We start from the raw sequence: 23,875 nt of genomic DNA, 5'->3' as shown, positions 1-23,875 counted from the left end.
TATTAACACTTCTATAAACTAATGTGCATTGTAGTCTATGTAGTTACTGAATCATAAGCCTTAGTATGTGATAAGCCTGGAATATTAAGGGGTTAACACATCATTTCTGACACTGCCTTTGTTAACCCTGCGATGGACTGGCGACCTGTCCAGGGTGTATCCTGCCTTCCGCCCAATGACAGCTGGGATAGGCTCCAGCACCCCACCGCGACCCAGAAGGATAAGCAGTTTAGATGATGTATGTATGTATGCCTTTGTTAAGTAAGAGTAAAAAAGTACACAGACTCATTAAAATAACACACCACGTACTGTTTATAACACGTCTGTTTTGAGGGTGTTTGTGTTGAGTGATTTCTTATCTGTGTGCTCTGGAGCAGACAGTGCATGTTAGCTGAGGTGGAAAAGCATCACAGCTGAAATGCTTAAGAACCCTGTTTTTTTTTTTTTTTTCTTTTTCACAGGTGTCCTCATTTACATGTTTCTACACACACACACATAACACGTACACACACACACACACCCCCTGACGAACACTTGAGCATGCATTGCAATACACATGCTCTAACATTTTCCACACCTTGATCTGCGGTTGGGATTACCCCTACGTGAGCATGCATAATGGAAAACGCAGAAATTCAGCTACACAGAATCAGGCAGATCACCTGAACCCTATGACCGTGCAGTCAACACAAGAAAACAACAGCAATAGCAAAACTGCATGAGAAAAAAAACAAAGAAAAATACATCATACAAGGAAAAGCACATTTTTTTCATTACACATGGTTCGGCAATAATTTTGGGACATCTACCTTTGCTGAAATTGTTTTAATACAAATAACCTCTTATGCTTTATTATTTTGCAATAACACTTCAGTCTAGGTGGACATTATAATGGCCCTTGTGATGCTCTTGTTAAGCCAGAGTTAGTACTGCTTTATTAAGCAGTACCTTGTCAAGTCAAGTCAAAGTTTATTTATATAGCGCTTTTTACAGCAGGTGTTGTCACAAAGCAGCTTTACAGAAAAATTCAGGTCTGAGCCCCCATTAGCAAGCCAGTGGTGACAGTGGCAAGAACAAACTCCCTAAGAGCAAGAGGAAGAAACCAAGATTCAACAGAGGAACCCATCCTCCTCTGGTCGACACCGGATAGCAAACAATAACAGCAGAATGAAGTTTGACCATCAGTATAAGTGTAAAATGTGGAAAATGGGAAAAGCAGGAGAAGCAAAGTCTATGATTAAAAATGCAGCAGGATCATCAGGAGGGTCAGTTCATGCAGGTGAGGTTCGTACAGCGTTCTACAGCAGGAAGATCCAAGGTGGTCGAACCAGAGAGCAGTGGGCACTCGATCAAGGCAGATGAAGCAGCAGCATCAGACCGTTAGTTCTGTTAGCAGTGGCTGATTACAGTATACAGTGTTACACTCCCAGTTTATCAAAATACTCCTTAATGTTGGTTATATGTGCATCAACCCCCCCCCAATCTGCACCCTTTATCAAATGGAATAAACTGATTACCAACAGCTTCACCAAACAAACAAAGCCTAGACTTAAAGACTGAGGCTGAGTCTGAGTCCCAAACAGACTGGAAGATTATCCCAAAGCATTATAAACCTTATACGTCAAACTTTTTCACAACGTTTATCGATATGAAGATTCTGATGAGATTCAGTCTAACAGGTGAGCTGTTGACTAGAGGTGATGTTAATAAGCACAGTTTATTCAGACCACCCTCAAATGAAACCTATACACCAGATGTCAACACCTTCTTAATACAGGTTACTTCAAAGTAGACAACCGAGAGCTAATTGGTGCTTTATTATTACAGTTATTCATAGAAATCTAAAGAGAGAAGTGCATCATAGAACCACTGCTCAGGTAACTGTGCACAAAATTGGAAAATGCTCTGGGAGAGTGATCAGTTCAGCTTAGTTATGGCTTAATAAAGAATTAATAATGCCAGTTAATTGGCAGCTACTGGCATGATGAGGCTTAATAAGAACATTGCAAGGGCGTTATGATGTCCCTCTGTATTGAAACGTTAACTTTATTACAATACCAGCCATTTAAACCACCTTTGGACTGAAATATATTCAATATGGGATTTTAATAGTAGTTTGGAAAGTAGCGGTAGTAGTTATTTAGGCTAAACCTAAAAAAAATGAGTGTTTAAGGGGACACCTTGAATGTTTAAGCTAAATGTACAGCACACAGAACAGTACCTTTGCAGGTACTTTGTTCTTTTGTAATTGAAAAGCAATGTTTAGGTTCCAAAAGAAGTCAAGGTGTCCACAAGCTTTTCACGAGACGCCTTTCAAGCTAATGAGACATTATAGCTCACAGGTTTTTGTCAGAAACGTGGATGTACACTGTGCTATTATTTTTTGGGTCATATTTATTTTGTGTGTGTTTTTTCCTAAGCTAACATCAACATGGTGGTGAATGCTGTGGTGTTGTAGTTTCCAACCTGCTGAGTTCCAATTAGCTGCACTAACACAGTCCAGCTCGACATCTTAAACTGAGTTGTGTCCTACAGTTTCCCATTAGATCGTGTACTTGTACAATATAGCACAGCAACAGTGGCTCTAAATACCTATTGAGCTAACTGGAAGACTGTCCTGTTCACATCTTGGCTGAAGGACGTACCTATTGGCCTAACTCTAACGTTCCTGGTCCTGCTTTGTGAACTTGTCCTCAGAAGTAATGTTGAACTCACTGACACTGACTCACTCTCTCTGTCTCTCTGTCTCTCACTCTCTCTCTCTCTCTCTCTCTCTCTCTCAGTAACTAAGACGGTGTGTGCTGAGCAGTGTGATGGCCGATGTTTCGGCCCCTACGTGAGTGACTGCTGCCATCGCGAGTGTGCAGGAGGCTGCTCGGGGCCCAAAGACACCGACTGCTTCGTAAGTTCATCATGTTCACATCACACTCAGCCTCACAGACATACAATCAATCAATCAACCTTTATTTAACCTCGGAGAACATTGAGGGTGACCCTCATTTACAGTGTTGCCAAGTTGATACAGAACAAGGGACTGATAATATGTAAGAACATATCAAATAATAAAAGTAAGTTCAATAAAAAATGACTCAAATCAGGTAGGTATAAAAAAATGAAACATTGATAATATAAATACATAAAAATACAATAAAAAATATAAAACAATAATTAAAACGTTATTAAAACTAGTTAAGAAAAATCAAATCAAAATAAAATAAAAGAAGAATAAGATCAAAGTAAACAAAAAAATAATTAAAATGACAAATAATAATGAATAATTAAAATAAGAATATGAATAAAAAATAAACAAATAAATAATAAAATAATGAAAATAAGCTAACAATGGTAAAAAATCAGGTCAAACAGGTGCAGGCAGAGTGGAGGTGGTTAGAGAGTAGAAGTTTAAAGTGACTGAGTGACGCCAGTGTTTCCTGTAGTGAATCCAGTTCGCTGGTGCTCTGTAACTAAAAGCAGATTTTCCCAGTTCAGTAAAAACCCTCGGTACCTGGCATGTGATCCAACCACTGGTGTGAGTCTGATAAATACCATTATTTACAGACATCGTTGGAGTAATATATTCTGGCACATGGCCGGAGTGTTTTATAAATAAAAATAAACCAGTGTGTTTCCCACCGTGCTGCTGGTGAGGGCCATCCAGCTTTTTTATACAGTCTGAGTGATGAGTGTTATAAGGGTCTCCAGTGATGAACCTCAGTGCAGAGTAATAGACTGAGTCCAGTGGTTTGAGGGAACTGGCAGACGTGTGTTTGTAAATTACATCACCATAGTCCATGACTGATAGCAAAGTTGCCTCAACAATTCTTTTTCTCACATACAGGACTGAGAAAAAAAGAAATGTGAATGATTAACTGATTAACCAGTTACTGACAGATGTATCAATGTTTGACCAATGTTTTCAGTTAAAAAGTAACTGTATTTATTACGTTCTAATATATAGTAAAGTTATTAATATGTAGCTTAGAAAAGTATAGTTAGAAGAACACAAATTCAGTTCCTGACTCACCAGGTTCCTTTGGCCAACACATGGATCTGTTAAATTGAAGAATCATTTACATAGAGCAGGTTTTGGATTGTAATTGTAAATACTGGACTTAAGGAAAGCTCTGGAAATGGTTACTGTATCACACTGACAGACATCAAATAACAATGTCAAATTGATTTATTTATTTTTTTTTTTCCAATCTTAATGTATCCAATGTATAAAATAAATCGTCCCAGGTGAACAGCTTTACGGATCGTTTTCTGAGACATTTGCTCAGACTACTTTGTATTTTCATGCTGTTTTTATTATCACCCACACATGCACACAAACACAGTGAAGTCCAAAAATCTGAGATTGCAAAGCTAAGATTTTTTTTTTGGTCCCACTTTATATTGTGTCTCTAATAACTGTGTAGTTACACATGAATAACATATGCAACAACACTGTAATTACTGATGATTTACTCAGTGTTGCAGATGGGTTAAGGAAGTACAGCCTATGGAATTACGTGTATCGACTTCAGTTTTGCCTCGTGTAATTACACAAATGTATCTTCTACACAGGAACTTTCCTGTAGGGTAGTGTTGAAGTTACACTTTAAAGTAAGTGGACAGTTCCTGTGTAGTTGGTATGTAAGTACTATGTAATAATGGAATGGTAATATAGACATTGCTTTGGGGAAATGAAAAAGTTCCATGTTAAGATAAGGGGACGTCTGCTGTTATGTCACATTACAGAATGGTTTAAAGTGGAAACTGGTTACAGTGTCACAGCACTAGCAACATAAATGCTAGCTAAATGTTAGGAAAGCTGGCAGATACAGTGTAATTAATGTCTTAATGTAAGTTATTACAAACTTCCTTTTACTGCTGGAAAGAAAAACTTCTGAAAAAAAAACTACTGTGCTAGTCTAATTACAAATGTAATTACATTTATGTTATTACCCTTGTGTAATTACATGAGAGAGAATAGGCTGTTACAACTATTAAGATACACTTGTGTAATTACATGAGGCAAAACTGAAGTTGATACACATGTGTAATTACATAAGGTGTATGTCTGCAATTCATCTGTGACCGTGACTAAATTATTAGTAGTTACATTTTTGTTGCATATGTTGTTCACATGTAACTACACAGTTATTAGAGACACTTAATATAAAGTGGGACCCTTTTTTATTATTTAAACCTGGAAATAACCAGAAAGGTTATGAGAGGTAAAATGAAGAAATATTCAAGATTCAACATTGTTTTCATGCAAATTTGAATTTTTGACTGTGTTAAGACTTTTGTACAAATAGGTCAGATAGTTTTCAGTCTCCTCTCTTCCACTGTAGCTCGTGTTCAGACAACTCTCAAGTGGATTTGATCTGCTTGTCAGAGGCTTTTACAAAAATCTGCTTGAGTGCACACTGTCATTCAAGCAAAGGAGGGACATCCTGTACCAAATACTTAGAAATTCAGAAATTTTGTGTTAAGTTAATTAAGTGATTTATTTTTTATTTTACCTTTATTCAAACAGGGTAATCACATTGAGATTAAAAATCTCTTTTAAAAGTGTGCCCTGGCCAAGAAGGCAGGACACAAAACAATCAACAAAGAAACCCCACCACTACCAACAAAATCAAATCAGGGTCAAAACCAAATTTGAAAGAGCCTCTGCTGGTGATGAAGCAGAACAATAGATACTAGTATCATCTGCATAAAAATGCATATCAGCATTTAAAACATTATTGCAGGGGTCATTAATGTATATTGTAAACAACAAGGGCCCCAGAATGGAACCTTGTGGCACCCCAGTTTTAATAGTAAGCTTCTCAGACAAAAAAAAAAATCATTAAAAAAAATATACACTGACATCTGTTACGGAAATTATTTCAAAATGAAAAAAGTTTGTCAGATAACCCAATATTAGCCAATCGGGACAATAAGATGTCATGGTTAACAGTGTCAAAAGTTTTTGATAAATCTACGAAAAGTGCAGCACATGATTTTCTACAGTCAAGCTCATTATTTGTCATTAAGTACGTTAGTGGTTGTTGTAACAGTGCTATGTTTTTTTTTTGTTTTGTTTTTTTGTTTTTTTTCTGAAAGCCAGACTGATAGACAGACAAAATATTATTGCTATTTAAAAACTGCTTTAACTGATCACTAACTAGATATTCCAGAATTTTAGCCAATACCAGCTTTATTAACACATTTAAGTTAATATTTCAAAAAAAAATATTTTCACTTGGTTTGTTTTGCTGATAATATAATTAGTACTGAAAATCATTCTAATTAATTAAAAAGGAATGTAAAATGGAAGCATTTTCCTTAGTGCTCTCAGACTCTTGGACCCCACTGCGCCTACACAAACCAGCAAACCCACTCTTATGTCCACATCATTCCTATCACATACACACAAGCCCACAAATCACTGTAGGTTCCCACCCTTCTCATCTGAGAATACCAGATGCAGCAGTGTTTGTAGCTGTCAGCTGCTGTATTCCAGGTCAACACGCAGACGGGCCGTTTACAGGCCCGCTTTCAGAGCTGTCTTATCTTTAGCCTTTTGTCTGGATGTGATGTTTGTGTGTGTAAATCGCCCACGCTGTCTTCAGTAGGCGTTGCTGACAGCACAGCTCACTGCACTAAACACGCTTTGTGTCGGCCGTCCCGCTGCGTCTTACAGACTGAGAGATCAGGAGGGGAACGCACCTCTACAGTCATGTGCAGAAGTTTGGGTCAAAAGCCCAAATTTTCACGTCTGTCTAGGACTTTTGCACTAGTGATGTGAATTTGGCAAATTCTTTTGACCAATAATCAATCGTTATTAGTCTGTGATTAATTGTTAATAACAAACTTAACAACACTGACACATCAAACACAGCACTGAGTTTGATATAAACAGCTTTAGCCTTTATTGAATTGAAGAATGCAGCCTAACGTAACAGATATGATAGTAATGTAATGTAGAGTCAACTTGCCTGCATTTACCAGACATTATTAGCCAAGTTAACAAACGTATCACTACTGTCAGAACAAAACCTCTCATTTTTTGTCATCTTTTCAGTTTTTGACATAAATTGAATTCCTGCTGCCCTTTACATTGTGTGTAAAATACATTATGAATGGACCAAAAAAATGACCGAAAATGACTTGGAAAGATGTCTGGTTCCATTGACTTACATTAAAAGTAAAGTGTGTTTTTTCCTTCTCCTGTAAAGTTACCATTTTGGCTTTTTTCCCAGTATGTTAATCTGAGTAAATAAATAGAAATTGTACACTAAAAACATACAATTTTAATAAAACATAACAAGGACAGGAAACAGCAAACAGGGTACAAAAGGGGCAAAAAAATTGGAAAAGTCAAAAATCCAGAAGCAAAGTCCGATACACAGTAAGGCAATGACAACAAGAATGACCGCTCAGTAGCTCTAAAGATAGAAGCAATACCTCACACTAATGTAGTCTAAAGCCCATAATATCCTAACTAGGTATGATCACATGATACAGTGAACAGGTGAAAAAGGTCAGGTGAGGACGGGCACTGATTGGTAGGATGCTGGTGGAGCCACAGTTACATGATCTTCCAGGGAGTTCTGGGAAATCTGGGAAGGGATGTGTGACATACTGTTTATTTGCTAAAATTAACGTACAGGAAAAAAACTTAGAAAAAAGCTAATAAATAATACATTGCCTGTGCAAAAGCTATGGCACCTTTCATATTTGATGTTATTTGTTCCCCAATATGTTAAATTCAGCAAATAAATAGAAACTGTGTACTAAAACCTGCAGAAAATATAAAAGCTTGTTCCCTGTAGAGCATTGTTTCTCAACCACTGGACTGTGGACCACAAGTGGAGCAAGTGAAGCACCATTTGGTGGTCCAACAAGTGCAGTGGGCCAGTGGTCTGAAGTGGGCCATTTGGCCAGTGGGGGAACTTTGTTATAAAAATCTAGAAAAAATAGCTGACTTAATAATTAAAAATGGTAAAATGAACCCCTGAACATTCCAGGCTTATTACATACTAAGGCTTAATATTCATTAACTACAGGGACTTCAGTGCAAACTAATGGAGCTTTTCTTAGATTATATGAGTGTGTAATAAAACTTTGGGCCTGTTGGTGGGCCCATGGCTTGGTAAGGGGTCAATTCAAGTGCAAAACACAGGCAGCTTTGTTATTTTTTGCCCCTAGAAACAGAATAAAATCCCCCTGGTGTTTGTTATTCACTTGCAACACTACTAAAAAACACAAAACATGTGCTGTGGTACTTCTCAAAGATGACATTCATAAGGAAAAATGTTAAGTTTGTTTTGTACATTTCAGCCCAGACTGCTTTTTGAATGAGGCACATAACAGTGTAGCCAGTCAGAACAGATTTTGAAGACATATATCACAACTCCTCAGTAATATAAATGCTGTAAGGGATAAATAGTGGTATAGATTATGATTATTCTTGGCACGTAAAGCCACAGCAGTAAGCGGTTAGGGATACAAAATGAGACAAATATTGAGTATAAGCTCTTTTAATGGTTTTCTGTGGCAGACTGAGTCCATCTGAGACTTCTTTCTCCAAACCCTCTTCTCCACTTCTGATTGGTTGCACAGTTTCCCTTCTTTAATTACATCAGCTTAGCTCTGGCCATTGAATCCGTACCTATTGGTTGCTCCCTTCTAATGGGAAATTCACTTCTGCGGCCCAGCATCCCGTATGCGGATCAATGCTTTTGATTTTTTTTCACGCAGCAGCAGCGCTCAGAAAGGAAAACTTGTAGCATCTATTTTGTCGGTTTAAAAGTGTTTCTCATTACAGAGCCAGTGTCAGAATCATCCATGGCTTTAGGTTATCAGACGATTACACAGATTTCTGGTGTCCTTAGGTTACAGACATGCACAGCACTGGAATGATATGCTGTTGAAATGCTTTAAATACACACATTGAATCCATAATTTTGTGTATTTCAAATAGAAAACACACAATAAATAAAGTCATGTACACTATTTAGGCCAGATTTGGAAGCAATAACACCTTTGAAAAAAAAAAGAAGTATTTTTTCAAGAGATAACAGACAGATATATGTCCCAAAGCCTTTCTCTGTAGCAGTGGTGCTCGACTAACTGATTGTTAATAGTTTGAGCTCCTGCTGACTCTCCTGCAGTTTTATTGCCGCTCTAATCTGATCCACCTGATTATAACCTTCAGATTTTCCTGAAGGCTTCATCAACTCACTCAGATCTGTTTCATTAGAAGGTTGTAAATAATGAAAGACTGCTCACGTGAGGCATTGTTACAGGCATAAAGGCTTTTTCCATAGAATATGCTACAGTAATAATAATATAATGATAACTTGTATTTACACAGCACTTTTTATGCCAGTGGCAGCTCAAAGTGCTTTACAGACAGGAGATAAAGCTTAACAGTAAGAAATTACAAGTATTCATTTAGAATCATATAAGAAAATGATTAAATTAGAAGATAAACACCACGAGACGTAGAGTTTTAATTAAATACTAAGTTAAAGAGATGCATTTTCAGATGCTTCTTAAAAGTGAGCACTGAGCTTGACTGTCTAATAAAAGGTGAACTGAGCTCCACAGTTTAGAAGCAGAATAACTGAACGAGTCTCTCCATGTTTTCTGTATTTCACTGAAGGTGTTTGTAGAAGGTCAGTATCTGCAGATCTAAGATCATAAACAGACAGACACTGTGATATAAACGGTGCTTTAAGGTCGTTTAGAGCCTTAAAAACTAGTAACGGAACTTTAAATTCTGTCCTGAATTATACAGTAACACTGCATTGACATCGTGACAGTAGATGGACAATGGAAATCACCAACAGCAAGAGCAGCGTACTGCAGCGGTCAGTGGATTGTCTCCATCAAGAGTTCAATTTTCCCAAATTTTCCCATCAACCACTGCAAAACCGGATGCAATACACCTGATGTTGATTTACAGAGATGTGGGAGCTGAATATATCATTGCTGAAGTCCAGGTGAACTCAGTATTACACAACAATCGTCAGGCTCGGACAGAATTCAGATGCTTGCAGACCAAACTGAAGTAATACAGATTTATTAGCAAAAGGAGCATCCAGATTCAGGGCCAACCAGTCCGAAGTCAAAAGCCAAATCCAGAAAACAGAAAACCATGAGGAAAGTTAAAAAAACAGAAACCAAAATCTCTAAAAGAAGGTCAAACCAGAAAGGCCAACAATGCTAAGAGGGCCAGGCTAAAGACAAGGTCAAAAACAAAAGAAGCAATGGTCACACACGGAAAAGTGAACTAACTGACTGGAAGGCACTGGAAGGCCCGGCAAACAAAAGCAATACTTCATAAAGTGGCAACAAACTGAGGGGTTTATATAGTGAGCTTAACAGGTGAGCTGAATCAGTAATCAGGTGAAGCGGAATGGTGGAGAGTCATGTGAGGTAAATCTGAGGTCATGTGATCAGGCAGGTTGTGCTGGGAAGTCCGGAGGCACTGCTTTATGGTTTTCTGCTTGAAAACTAGCACAGTCGAAAAGTTCAAATGACTTTATTAGCCTGAGTAATTGGTGTGCTAGAAACAGGATCCTCTTACTGAAGTGTTTTTCTCTCATGCTCTAGATTTCTGTTGACAGAGTAAGCTACAAACCTCAGCACACATTTTCATTTTATTATTTTTTTTATTATTTTAATTTTAGGCTGGAATGTTTATCAAATATATCAATCAGATGTTTATTCCTGTCTATCCTGTGTGACTCAGACACATCATTTTTACACATGAATACACAATATTTAATGTAAAGTTGTGCTGCAGTTTATCATTAGGACGAACCTAGCAACAGTTGCTATGAAAGGGCACATTGGTGGGCAAAGCATGAACAGTCCATTGATTTTATAACTCAGTGCTGGTGTTTCTTTATCATGTTGTTTTTGTGTGTGTGTGTGTGTGTGTGTGTGTGTGTGTGCAGGCATGCACTAACTTCAATGACAGTGGGGCGTGTGTGACTCAGTGCCCTCAGCCGTTCGTCTACAACCCCACCACCTTCCAACTGGAGCACAACCCCCGAGCCAAATACACCTACGGAGCGTTCTGCGTCAAGAAGTGTCCACGTAAGAGATATAATACACACACACACACACACACACACACACACATGCAGACAGAAACACACACTACTAAGTTTGGAATGAGGATGCACTGATGTGGGAGCTGTGAGCTGATGCCGATATCTAAAATTTTTCATTTCGCATGAAATTCCGATATATAAACATTTATAAAATTTATAAATTGGGATTAGATCTACATGAATCATCATCACAGAGAAACATTTGTTTCTGTAGCATCACAAGTTTAATAAATAAAATGCAGGTATTTTAGTGAAGTAACCCAGTGTCACCTAAATGTATGTCTCTTCTAGAGCACAACAGATACATTATCAAATGTCGGCTTTAAAAATCAGTCAAATCCAAACATCTGTTTTTTTTCAAGCGCTTATCTGCCAATATTGATAAGATCCCATAATCAAAGTTTAAATACTGCAGTAAATAATAAATTATGAAACTTTCTCTTGGCACCAGCATGATGATGGGAATACAAAGGGTTAAAGGGAGTTTATAGTCTATACCGCAACTCTGTGTCTTACGGAAGTCCAGGGAGGCCATGAGCTGTTGCTATAATTTTCTGGATTGTGATCTTGAGATAACAAGTTAATTATCTTGTGATCTCAAGTAAATAACTTTGCTTCCTTGACATCACAAGATAATTAACTCGTTATCTCAACAGAATAATCCAGAAAATTATAACTACCTCATGGCCTCTTTGGGCTTCCGTAGTCTCTCTCTCTCTCTCTCTCTCTCTCTCTCTCTCTCGAATAAAACATCTTAAAGTACCTTTTGTTGTCTAGTTTTGAGTATTAAATTTGCATTGTTCAAGTTATTGTAAATAGAAATAAAAAATAATCATAAAAGATAGTGATTCCAGTGAACAGTAGTGTACGCACACACACACACACACACACACACACACACAAACACACACACACACACACAGGCACAAACCTTCCCCCTCAGAACACCTCACAGAGAAAAAGTTGCGGCACTCCTCTGAACACTGCTGTGTCTTTGCTGTGGATGTGGATGTGGTGACGTCTGAGACGGTTCTGAACGCACTCAGGGAATTCCTGCACTTTAAACTCTCTCAGTCTGAGCGCTGGAGGATGTCAGAGAGACTTTACCATTATTTATTCTTTTAGGAAGTGTTTACAGACCTGTGTGTGTGTGTGTGTGTGTGTGTGTGTGTGTGTGTGTGTAAGGTTTTGACATAAAGAGTATTTTCGGGGGCTTGAGGTTCATCTGTCAGGATTATGACGCCTCTTATCATGAGAGCTGCTCAAATATAAACACTGATGCGATGTTAGAGCCAGTAACCCTCAGCCAACCTGCAGCTTCACCAAACCTGATCTTTCAGCACACATTTACCATCATTTACTGTTTATTACTTTATTATATCCCATTTTTGTATTTGTTTGTTTGTTTGTTAATGTTTAACATTTGAGTGTTTTCCAGATTCTGTGAAGGTTCTGGTTTCCACTCTTAGTACTAAAAAAGCTTATTTGACTCATTACAGTAGTGGGCCCATTTCAGGTGCTTTATAGAACCATTTTAAGAGGTTCTAGGTTCATTTCAAAAGGTTTACCATCCTGAAGAAAAAATACTTAACCAGGAAAGGAATCATAGTTCTATACATAACCTCTGCCTCCACTAAGGAACCTTTGGAGAACTTTTAGGGATGCATTATTTATAAAATTAAAGATTTTTTTTCTTTTTTCTATACACAGCTGCTGCTGCTATAGTGTATGAGTGCATTTGTATATGTACATACATTAATTTACCAAATGAAATAAGAAGTGCAACATCACTGATATCTGATGCTCTGATGTGATCAAACACACCACGACCTCTAGAGCAGAAGTGAAAGACGGAGTTCTGTTCACTACCAGAGTTGATGTTTCAGTCTGACAGTACATGTGTCATTTCTACCGTTACAGTGTGTACAGTGTGTGTAACTGTGTTTTTCCCATATGTTATTCTGACAGATAACTTTGTGGTGGACCACAGCTCGTGTGTGCGCGCGTGCCCCAGTAACAAGATGGAAGTGGAGGAGAACAAGATAAAGATGTGTATCCCCTGCACAGATATTTGCCCTAAAGGTACACACACACACACACTCACCGGCCTCATTCTAACATCCTCAAATAATGGCTAACAGTCATGCAGCACAACCTGATATGTGCCCTAAAGGGATCCAGTCAAATATACTATATGTCTAAATGTCTAGACACCTGCTCCATCAACGTTTCTTCTGAAATCAGGGGTATTAAATGGGTGAATACATGAGTACTCAGTTAACCCCTTTAATGGCCAGGGCCCAAAGTTTTATGACAGACTTCTATGACCTAAGAATAGCTCAGCCAGTTTGCACTAAAGTCCATTTAATCATTGGATATTATGTCTTAGTGTGTGATAAGCCTGGGATTTTAAAGGGTTAACCATTTGATGAATAGAATTAGTTGCATTTATTCACAGCCAATAATTCAGAAAAATGCCAATTTTATATTTTTACAGAAAATCGTCAAAGTTTTGCTCATATTTATAAGTATGCTATGTTAAACTTTGCTTCTCTGAAATGTGAGTGCCTTTATGTGGACAAATATATTTCTCTGACCAACCAACAAGTTGGCACTTCATCCACTGAGGGTGAGGTTACACCTGTAGAAGACGACGAGTCTCCATCAGCATCCAGTGTTGTACCAGTTGGCTGTAGTTTTACCTCATTAGCACAACTGAGGCTGTCACTGTTACACTCATCCAACATGATAAGCTGCTGATTTCCTTCCCTCCACTGTTTCTGCTGAAGTAGCTGTCCACTGAAGGCACTGAAGCCATTTAAGAGTGCTGTGTTTGAATGAGAGGACTTCAATCACGGTTTCTCTCACAGCAACACACAGTGCGCCATTATAGTGTACAATCGTATTCAAAAGTCTGAGCCCTGCTGGTCAAATGACAGACGCAGAACCACTATTGTTCAGTCATCTTTAACTGAGGTGTATTACCATTAGAGATCAAAACACAAAATAAAGTAAAAGTTTTTAATGTAAAAGTGAAACATTGGCTTAAACAGAGACAAATTTTTCATCATTTTGCAGGTTTTAGTTGATATATGGACATAAAGATGCTTTCATTCACAAATGTAATCATGCAAATAGCCATGCATGTTTTATATATTATATATATTAACTCCAGATGTGGTGCTATAAACCCCTTAAATGGCCAGGGACCACCGGCAGGCCCAAACTTTTATCACACCCTTCTATAACCTAAGAATAGCTCAGCCAGTTTGCATTGAAGTCCACGTAGTTACTGAATAATAAGCCTTAGTATGTAATAAACAGGGACTGGGGCTGCAAATTAGCTTGAACTGGATACCCTATATACATTACATGTGTTGCATTCTATGTAACAATGTTTATCTGTATCATCCCTGTGAAATAAACAAATAAAATTAAATTAAATATTTTGTTAGTAAGTAAAAAATAGTCAATACATTTTCTACAGAGAACATGATTTTTAATGCACAGTTACTGTTAATTTACTGAATTTATCATGTTGAAAAAAATAAACTATAGTCTCAGCAAGTAAATTGAAATCGTGCGCTGAAATTAGCAGAAAGATGCTATAAGTATGTTTTCTATAGAAGACATATTAACTTATTTTCACTGAACAAATCAACAAAATGTAATTTGACCAGGGGTGTGTAAACTTTTGCATGCAACTGTATATCATTCACTTTTGCAGCATAACTGTAGAACACACTTTACAACTTAAACATGTTCTCTAAAGATTTCTTTTTTACCCACTTGCCCTAAAGATGCCCTTCATTCTGAGATATTTATTTTATTTATTTATTTGGCTTGTTTGTGCAGCGTGTGATGGCATCGGCACTGCGAGCCTGCAGACGGCTCAGACTGTGGACTCCAGCAACATCGACAAGTTTGTCAACTGCACCAAGATCAATGGCAACCTGGTGTTCCTCATCACGGGAATCAAAGGGTGAGGGCTTTTCTCTAACAGCCTCCGAGACAAGCACAGCTTAAACCCATTACTCTGTTCACAAACAGCATCACCCTGAGTCCAAACACAGCACAGAGAGCACTCGTGGCTCTAGGGATACAACGGCATTAGATAAAGAATAAAACCGAGCGCTGCTGAGCCCTGTCTTTTATTTTGGCCTTTTACTGAAATGATTGCATCTGAAATGTTGAACTGTTTGGACCTTTTGAGGTTTTTCAGCATCAAACAGTTAAACACCATAAACTCAACTGAGATTACTTTCATAGTTAACCTTCCTAATTACTCTTAGTGTAAACGCAGTGAAATGCCTCATCGCACATTTACTGTAATTTCTTGTCACTCATAGCTCATTTAATTCAGCGGACAAATTGTGAAAGTGCAGATTCTAAACATTAAATCAATGTGAGATTTGTGTTTGTATGTACATTTTTTAATGATATGAATTTGATGATAAGATATTATTACAAGCAGCCTTTTTGTTTTGCAGAAAGAAAAAAAATCCTTTACATTTTGCCATGTTTTTGATATTTTTTGACATTGAAGCAAAGTGAAAAAATGCAGACTTGAAATTGTTGATACACAATGTGCATTGAATGTAAATGTATATATGATGTGATTAACTATGCACTTAATATATGTAGTTGTAATATGTAGATTAAAATAACAATCTGATTGTATCGACATAACTATTGACATTAATATGAGATTAGTTTTGTAACTATTTAATTACTAAACATAATATGAAGAAAGTAGCTGTATAGTTAATTATGTAATTATACTATTAAATTGAATATATTTATATATATATATATATATATATATATATATATATATATCGCTGTTGTCAGAAGAAAACCTCATATCTCCATTTTTGATGGTTTTCAGTTTGTGACATAATTTGAAAATACCGTATACCCTTTTCATTGTTTGTACATTTCGTGATGAATGGACTAAAAGACACAACCCAAAATGACTTGGGAAAAAGTCTGGTTCCATTGACTTACATTAAAAATAAAGTAGGTTTTTTCCTTCTTCTGTAAAGTTATCATTTTGGTGATAAGAGGTTTTCTTCTGACAACAGTGATACAAATATATATATATATATATATATATATATATATATATATATATATATATATATATATATATATATATATATATATATGTATATATATATATATATATATATATATATATGTGTGTGTGTGTGTGTGTGTGTGTGTGTGAGTATATCATATTATATACCAAAATAAGTTAAAAAGCGCAGCAGAGCAGCACTGAACTACGTTATTAATAAAGCTGTAATTCCAGCTTTTCTGCTCCACTGCTGCACTGTTCCTCCTCTACATCGCTCTGCTACTGAGCTGATTGGTATGAATTGGTGGGTTTCTGTGAGCTGCAGTGGGTTTGTATCTGAGAAGTGAGGTCTTTATCCTGAGGGGAAGTTAAAAGCACTCTGCTGTAGCTGCTGCAGAGATGCCACCAAACAAACCAGAGATGCTGAAAGAGCTTTTAAATCTCTCTCCCTCTCTCTCTCTCTCTCTCTCTCTCGCTCTCTCTCTGTATATGCATACACCTAGACGCAAGACATTCAACTCAATTTTTCACAACTCCACACATTTAATGTTGCCGAACATTTCTTTTGACATGACAATTTGGTGTATCTTGTTCACATTGGTGGTCCTTTTAAAACAGTCAATTACAGACAGATTTATTTCAGCTTTAATTCACTAGTTCTGAATTCCTGTAGGTCAAAATGTATACACCAAGTTGACTGTCTGTTTAAACATGGAAGATTCCAGAAATTAAGAGAAGATCCTGCTCCAAGACCAGCATAAAAAAGCCAGTCAGACGCTTCTAGGTAATCACCAAGACAAGTACCTGGTCTTTTAAAGGAGTTTGGCCATAATAATCAGCACTATGTGTGGAGGGAAAACTTTGAGGCTTATAATTCTAAGGACACCATCCCAAATGTGAAGCATGGTGGTGGCAGCATCAAGATGTTTTTTCACACTTCAGAGAATACGTCACCTCGAAGAAGGAGCTTTATCTAGAAATGCTGAAGCAACACCTCAAGGCATCAGCCAGAAAGTTGATTCTTGATCACAGCTGGGTCTTACAGCAGGACAGTGATCCTAAGCATTCACCTGAAATTGTGACAAAATGACTTGAAGGTAACAAAGTGTAAGTATAGGAGTGGCCATCACAAAGTCCTGACCCGAATCCCATGATGGACTGGACTGAAATAGCATGTCTGAGCAGGAGATCCACAAACCTGACTGAGCGAGACCCAGGCTACCCCAAGCATTTGCTAGTTAAGCAATTTAAAGGCAGTGGCATGAAATACTAACAAAGTGTGTTCAATATTTTTCTACACACTGAAGATCTGATACAGTAATACAACCTGTTTGCCCAGAAGCTGTTATTTTAAAATCAACTCTCCTGGAAATAATCTGTAATCTGGCTGACTTAATATGGGAAATGTATGGTAGCATGCAATGTGTGGAGCTCATTCCTTTCTGTCACTCTGTCTATTTCTTTCTCTCTCTCTATCTTTATATCGAAGGCCTGTGGCATTTATTTTGCTGTTGTGATGAGAAAGTCTGAAACAGTGAAGGTAGAGTAGAACAATAAACATCTGTTAATATAACTTATAATGTAAAAAAAGAAAGTAAAGCATCGTCATTTCTATTCGTCTATTTCTATTCCTATTTCTATTAGAGCAGCTGTTGTTTTCAGCTGGTCTTTCCTGGTCCTACTTTGTTGCTTTGCTCTCCTGATTGTTTCTTTAATAGATTTATTTATTTATTTATTTATTTATTTAATAAGGCCTGCTGGAGTCACTCATGTTGTTGGCACTGGGTTCCACTGTGGTCCACAAAGCCAGCATGAGAACAGCTTGTTATGTATTTTATCCAGACTAAAAGCTTTTGAGATGTTGTTTAAAAACACAAATTGAGAACTTGTTACATTGAAATTTAAGCTTAATTTTGTATAGCTGATGATTAAGCTGTTAACTTGTCTGCTGTCATTGTCGCTGAGCAATTTAACATTGTGGCTATGGTGTCATGAGTGTGGGGTTTGGATTATATTGGGGTTCGGAAAAAATCAGGGTGGTTTTTATGTATTTTGTATAGCTAAATGCTAATGCTACAGTCCCTTATACATTCTGCAGAATTGTTGAGATGTAAGTAAAGTCAGAGTGGTTTGATATGAAATACTCCATTGAAGTGAAACTTATAGAGTCAGGTTTCTTTACAGTGGTGGTCATGGAAACCAGAGGTTGTATAGCCATTTTATTTACTGTCCAAAACCACCAGTGAACCTACACAGATCTTGTTGTTATATGTGATGTTGATGATGGTTAACTGGGGGTAAATCTGAGAAAATAAGTTTTTTTGGGAACTATTTTGCCTTAAAATGCCCTGAATGTACCCCTCCACCAGAAATGGTTTTCAAAAAACTTGATTCCAAAACTATTATAAAATAATAGTCAGAAAAATCTGAAACATCAGACACAGTGGAAATCATAATTGATTTTTTTTGGACAGTGAATAAGTGCCTGAGCGATAGCGTATGTCAGAGAGAATGCATATTAAAAGTTCAGAGTGTGCCGAGGCGAGCCTTAGGATACAGATAACCTTTACAAATCATCTCCCGACAGTGAGCTCCGGGACACGGCTATTACATAATATCTGCCTTTTATCTGCAGTTCAGTGTATTTGTTCTGCAGAAGGACAGAAGATTGTGTCTTGTCTGTGCTCATTTCTGCTTTTTAAATTCCTGTGTTTTTTTGCCACTTTTTCAGGGATGTTTACCACAACATAGAAGCCTTGGACCCAGAGAAACTCAACGTGTTCCGCACTGTTCGAGAGATCACTGGTAAGACAGCACTGCTCTAGGTCCATACAGCTTCACATGAGGGCTGGAATACAGTGTTTTTCATACATATCAATGGTTTATTACGCTGTTATAACACACAAGTTCACACACTTAATAATTCATGCTGTCCTTGTCCAGTCAGGTCGGTTCAACCACAGGCCATTTTCTTCTACCCACCAATTAGCTTTGATCTCTGTCCATTTATTTCCCCTCTGAGAGATTAAAATCACCACATTTACATAATCAGAGAGAGAGAGAGAGAGAGAGAGAGAGAGAGAGAGAGAGAGAGAGAACGATAAATAGGAGACAGAGAGAGATTATTATTTTTATTCTTATTCCATCCTCTTCTCATTTCTTCTCCTTCCTTTCTGTCCCACTTCTTTAGCATTCCTTTCTTCTTCTTCTCTTCATCTTCTCTTTTTTCTTTCTTGCTCTTTCTTTCCTTTTCTTCTTTCTTCCTTTCTTTCTTTCTTTCTTTCTTCTCTTCTTCTCTTCTGTTCTCTTATTTTTTTCTTTCTTGCTTTTTTTTCTTTTTCTTCTTCTTTCTTTCTTTCTTTTTTCTTTCTTTCTCTTTTTTCTTTCTTTCCCTTCCTTCTTCTTCTTCTTCTCTTCTCTTCTTTCTTGCTCGTTCTTTCCCTTTCGTTCCCTTTCTTCTTCTAATTTCTTTCTTTCTTTCTTTCTTACTTTCACTTGCCTTCTTAGCCTTCTAGTCTCTCTCCCCTGCTTGTTCAGTAATGCTCTCTCTCTCTCTCTCTCTCTCTCTCTCTCTCTCTCTCTCTCTCGCTCTCTCTCTGTCTCGAGGGAGTGTAGGACACCCAACTTGTTTTTTTTTTTCTTTGCTGCATGGAGCTTTAAAGCCACTGATAACACTCAGAGGAAGTCTCTCTCTCTCCCTCTCTCTCCCTCTCTCTCTGAAGTGACAGCAGGCGAGGCAGGCATGCATGTCCCCCTGTCTGCTCCTGAAGCAGAGGGCTTTGCTCTCTGACAGAACAGTGTCCTCTTCGGCGGAGTGTCATTTCTGCTCTGTGACCTCCGCTTGAAATGTTGAGAAACGTCACTTTGAAATGCCCAGTCTGGAGGGCCATGTATATAAACTGTATATGTATGAGGGCCGTCTATAAACTAGCATTCCTTTAGATAGTTCAGGTAAATTTATACAGTTTCCCTCTCTTACCCCAAATGTAGCCAAGACATCATCAGTGTCTGAAGTTCACTTCTTTAGTTTTAGACGAAGGTTTAATGTAGCTGACAAGTAATGGAAGCCTATAACCCACCAACTAACACTGTGCAAACGGTATGACTAAGTCATCACACTCTCAAACTGTGTCAAGTTGTTCAGCATTGTTCTCAGATAGACTGACTTGTGTGGTTTCTGACACTGTGTGAGGTATTGCTACACTATATGTCTAAACGCTCGTAGACACCAATGTTTCTTCTGAAATCAAGGGTATTAATAGGGAGTGTGCTGCAGTAACAGCCTCAACCCTTCTGAAAAGTCTTTACACTAGATTTTGGAACATTGCTGTAAGGATTTGATTGCATTCAGCCACTAGAGCATTAGTAATGTCTGGTAGAGATGTTGGATGATCAGTTCTGGACACTCCAACTCATCCCAGAGGTACTGGGTGGAGCTCCATCACTCCAGAGAACTGCTGGGGGACTTTGTACCCCTCTACACTCTCAGGTACTAAACTGTCTCTGGGGCAGTACCCCTCTTGTCACTGGGTTGGGACCCTCAAGGGTACATCTCAGTACCTTTAGTCAGGGAACATAACTGTACCATAATCCACTGAAATTGTAGATATTTTGTAGATAACAGTCCAGCATGCAGGGTCAGAAACCACATACACAAGTCTATGTGAGATCACATAACAGTTTGACACGATTTCAGACAAGTGTGTGATGATTTAGGTCAATGCTAACCTGGTGCCTGTAAGCTTCCATCACTTGTTAGTGAGTTCAGACCATGCCTTCAATATGGTGGTGGTAGTATGAGGGAAGACTGGATGAGGGAGGGGGGAGAACTCTGAGAACTTGGGCTGGAGTTCTGGGCAGCTCTGTCTGTAGCTAGAATGCCAGACCCCCTCATAGCTGTGGTAGGACTGACCAAGAGGAGATGGGGTGGTGGTGGGGATTGCGAACATTTCATCACAGGAACGGAAGGTGAGGATGTGAATTTATAGGGTGTCAGATTGAAAGAAGGAGGGGTTTCAGGCATGTTCCTCCCCCCAGACTTCAGTTATAACATAACTACATTTAGCAACATTAGCCTTGTAGCTCTAGTGCAAATCTGAAGAAGTAAACACTTCAGACATCAAAAATTAGTGATGCACCAAAATGAAAATTCCTGGCTGAAACTAAAATCCAAGACACACTTGGCCAAAAACTTTTTTTTCTTTTTAAATTTGTTGTTTTGTTTTATATATATTTCTGAATAAAATTAGTATTCACACAAACTACAAGCTAATAAAGAAAACAAACAATTATTATTCTTAAAATCTGCATTCAACAGGACAAAAATGGAGCTGATCAGTAAAACAGTTTGCATAAAACAAACCTACTATATTTGTTACAGCATATTGGCAACGACATATGTGGTTTCTGACCCTACATGCTGGACTGTTATCTACAAAAATGGACAAAAGTAAGGATACATTCTAGGCTTGGCTGCTACTACTGCTCTTCCTTTTTCTACAGATACATTAAATGTCCAAACATGTCCAGACAGCCCTTCTTAGTCATTAATTGAGGTACTTTAACCCTTTAAGGGTGACACAAAAAGAACATTTCTGCCATTAATTCTTCTCTTGACCTTTACTAATGTGATTTCTCTATTTATTTATTTTTATCTATTAAACTAACTTTTAAAAAAACAGAAAATATATGAACACAAGTGACTTTTTACTGTAGTGTTCATGTATTATTATGTATTATTATTATTAAAATCTGCTTTCAACAGGACAAAAATGGAGCTGATCAATAAAACAGTTTGCATAAAAGAAACCTACTAAATTTGTTACAGCATATTGGCAATGACATATGCCACGAAAAAGCACTACGACAGTAAAAGAACATGTTGGCCAAGGCAATGAATTCAACCTGCCACTTTAACATGTCATATCTTCTCAGCCTGAACAGAGATTATAAATCACTTGTCCAAAGTACCTCGCAGAAACAGTTAACTAGATCCACATGGCCAACATGTTCACTGTTCATCTGTTGCGGCTCAAAATGTTTGAATGCGTCTGCGCCGACCAGCACAGGACAATGAAGGAAATAACATTGTTTCTCATTCATATTATTTGTTAAATGTTAGATTTAGATTAGCGGAAAAGAAAAATGTTGTAAATTTGATGACTGTAGGAAGAATTCTTGCTTTGAATTGTATTTATTTAAATAAATAGCCTGTACTTGTCTTTGTGCTGGAGTTCATTTAGTTCGAGGTCAGAGCAGTCAGCGCTCGATGAGGCTGGATGAGTAAATGTGTGGATGAATGGAGGAGGTCAATGAGGAATGCTTGGACTGTAAGGATCACTTTAAAGCTCTTAACCCGTGCTGCTGAGTGTGTGAGTCAGAGGGAATCTCAGACACTCTGCCAGAGGGCCTGAGTGTGAGTGTGTCATCCAGCAGTGTCCAGTTCTCACTGCCTGCAGCCACTGCTGTGTAACAGGTTTGGAGCACTGCAGGGTCCAGCTGGGTTACAGTGGCTGTGTTTACATGCAGAGATTTTATAGATCTGAGGTTTATCTGCTCACTCTACTCAACAATCTGATGGAAAATCTCCATTTACATGAACACCACAAGTAATCAGATCCAAAAGTACCACGTAGAGAACCACATAGTGTAGACGTTACCATGATCAATTACTTTGAAATGATGTCAGATTCAGGAAAACATAATTCATATGTACTCATTAAAGAAGACGTCGTGTTCTGAGACACATAAGCTGGACGTCCGTCCCACCGCCGTCTTTTAAAGATCAGAGCATAAACCTCGTCTCCTTTGCAGACCAGTTTCTGCTCCACCATGTTGAACGTTATGAACTTTCACTATGACGTGACGAACATGATCAGAACGGACTTAAACCTTCCGATAGGGAATGTAATCAGATACAGGCGTTTGCATGGATATTATTCTTCTATTTAATGGATCATTTACAGGATTACTCACCTCGATCAGTCGGATAGAAACTGTATTCCGAATGACCTCAATCAGGCTTGTCTACTCTGACTGAGGTGTTTACATGGACGTATTCTATACCGATTGAGCTGTCAGTCGGATTATTAACAGATTATTAGGGTGCATGTAAACGTGACTAGTGTGTGTGAATGTATATGAACAGAGAACAGTGTATGTGATTCAGGGTATGTGAATTGCCTCTCAGCCAATCAAAACCTTCTCTAAACATTCATTCTTCTATCAAGTAAAGGATAAACTCTGACTGCAACACTAAACGCAGCACCTTTAACTGAAAAGATATAAGTGAAACCCTGCTGAAAACAGGGTGGGACGTGAAACAGAATTCCTACGTTAGCATCTGATGTGAGCCCCATTTGCTTGTAGCAGCACAACACATTTCTATGGAATATTTTGTTTTTTTTTAATGGGAGCAAACCCAAAGTGTTGCATTATATTTTTGGCTCATTATGAGTTACTTTATTGGCTAATGTACATTTTAACGAAGGGGCAGCTTCAGTCACTCAGATGTCTTCTTTATTAGATGTACAACCATGCCACTTTAACATGCAGCAACTGAAAGATTTTCTTGGTTTAATTAAATTAATTAATTTATTTATTTATTTATTTATTGGTTGGCTTTCATTTACATTTTGTATGTTCTCACACTTACGTGCTGTTGATGCTATCAGGTGGTTTAGCTGGAAGTTTG

At 37.8% G+C, this 23,875-nt stretch overlaps 1 protein-coding gene across 1 annotated transcript in view; it reads left to right on the top strand.

Moving 5' to 3' along the window:
• Positions 1–23,875, top strand: part of LOC118796652 (receptor tyrosine-protein kinase erbB-4-like) — a 600,895-nt gene that overhangs the window by 414,703 nt on the left and 162,317 nt on the right. The window contains exons 6-10 of the mRNA XM_036568052.1: positions 2,784–2,902; positions 10,944–11,085; positions 13,071–13,184; positions 14,958–15,084; positions 18,914–18,987. Coding sequence (XP_036423945.1) covers positions 2,784–2,902; positions 10,944–11,085; positions 13,071–13,184; positions 14,958–15,084; positions 18,914–18,987 — 576 coding nt within the window. The remainder of the gene's footprint in view (positions 1–2,783; positions 2,903–10,943; positions 11,086–13,070; positions 13,185–14,957; positions 15,085–18,913; positions 18,988–23,875) is intronic.

The sequence above is a fragment of the Colossoma macropomum genome, unplaced genomic scaffold (assembly GCF_904425465.1).
Source record: "Colossoma macropomum unplaced genomic scaffold, Colossoma_macropomum, whole genome shotgun sequence".
Lineage (NCBI taxonomy): Eukaryota > Metazoa > Chordata > Actinopteri > Characiformes > Serrasalmidae > Colossoma > Colossoma macropomum.
This window is presented reverse-complemented; position numbering and strand designations above follow the sequence as displayed.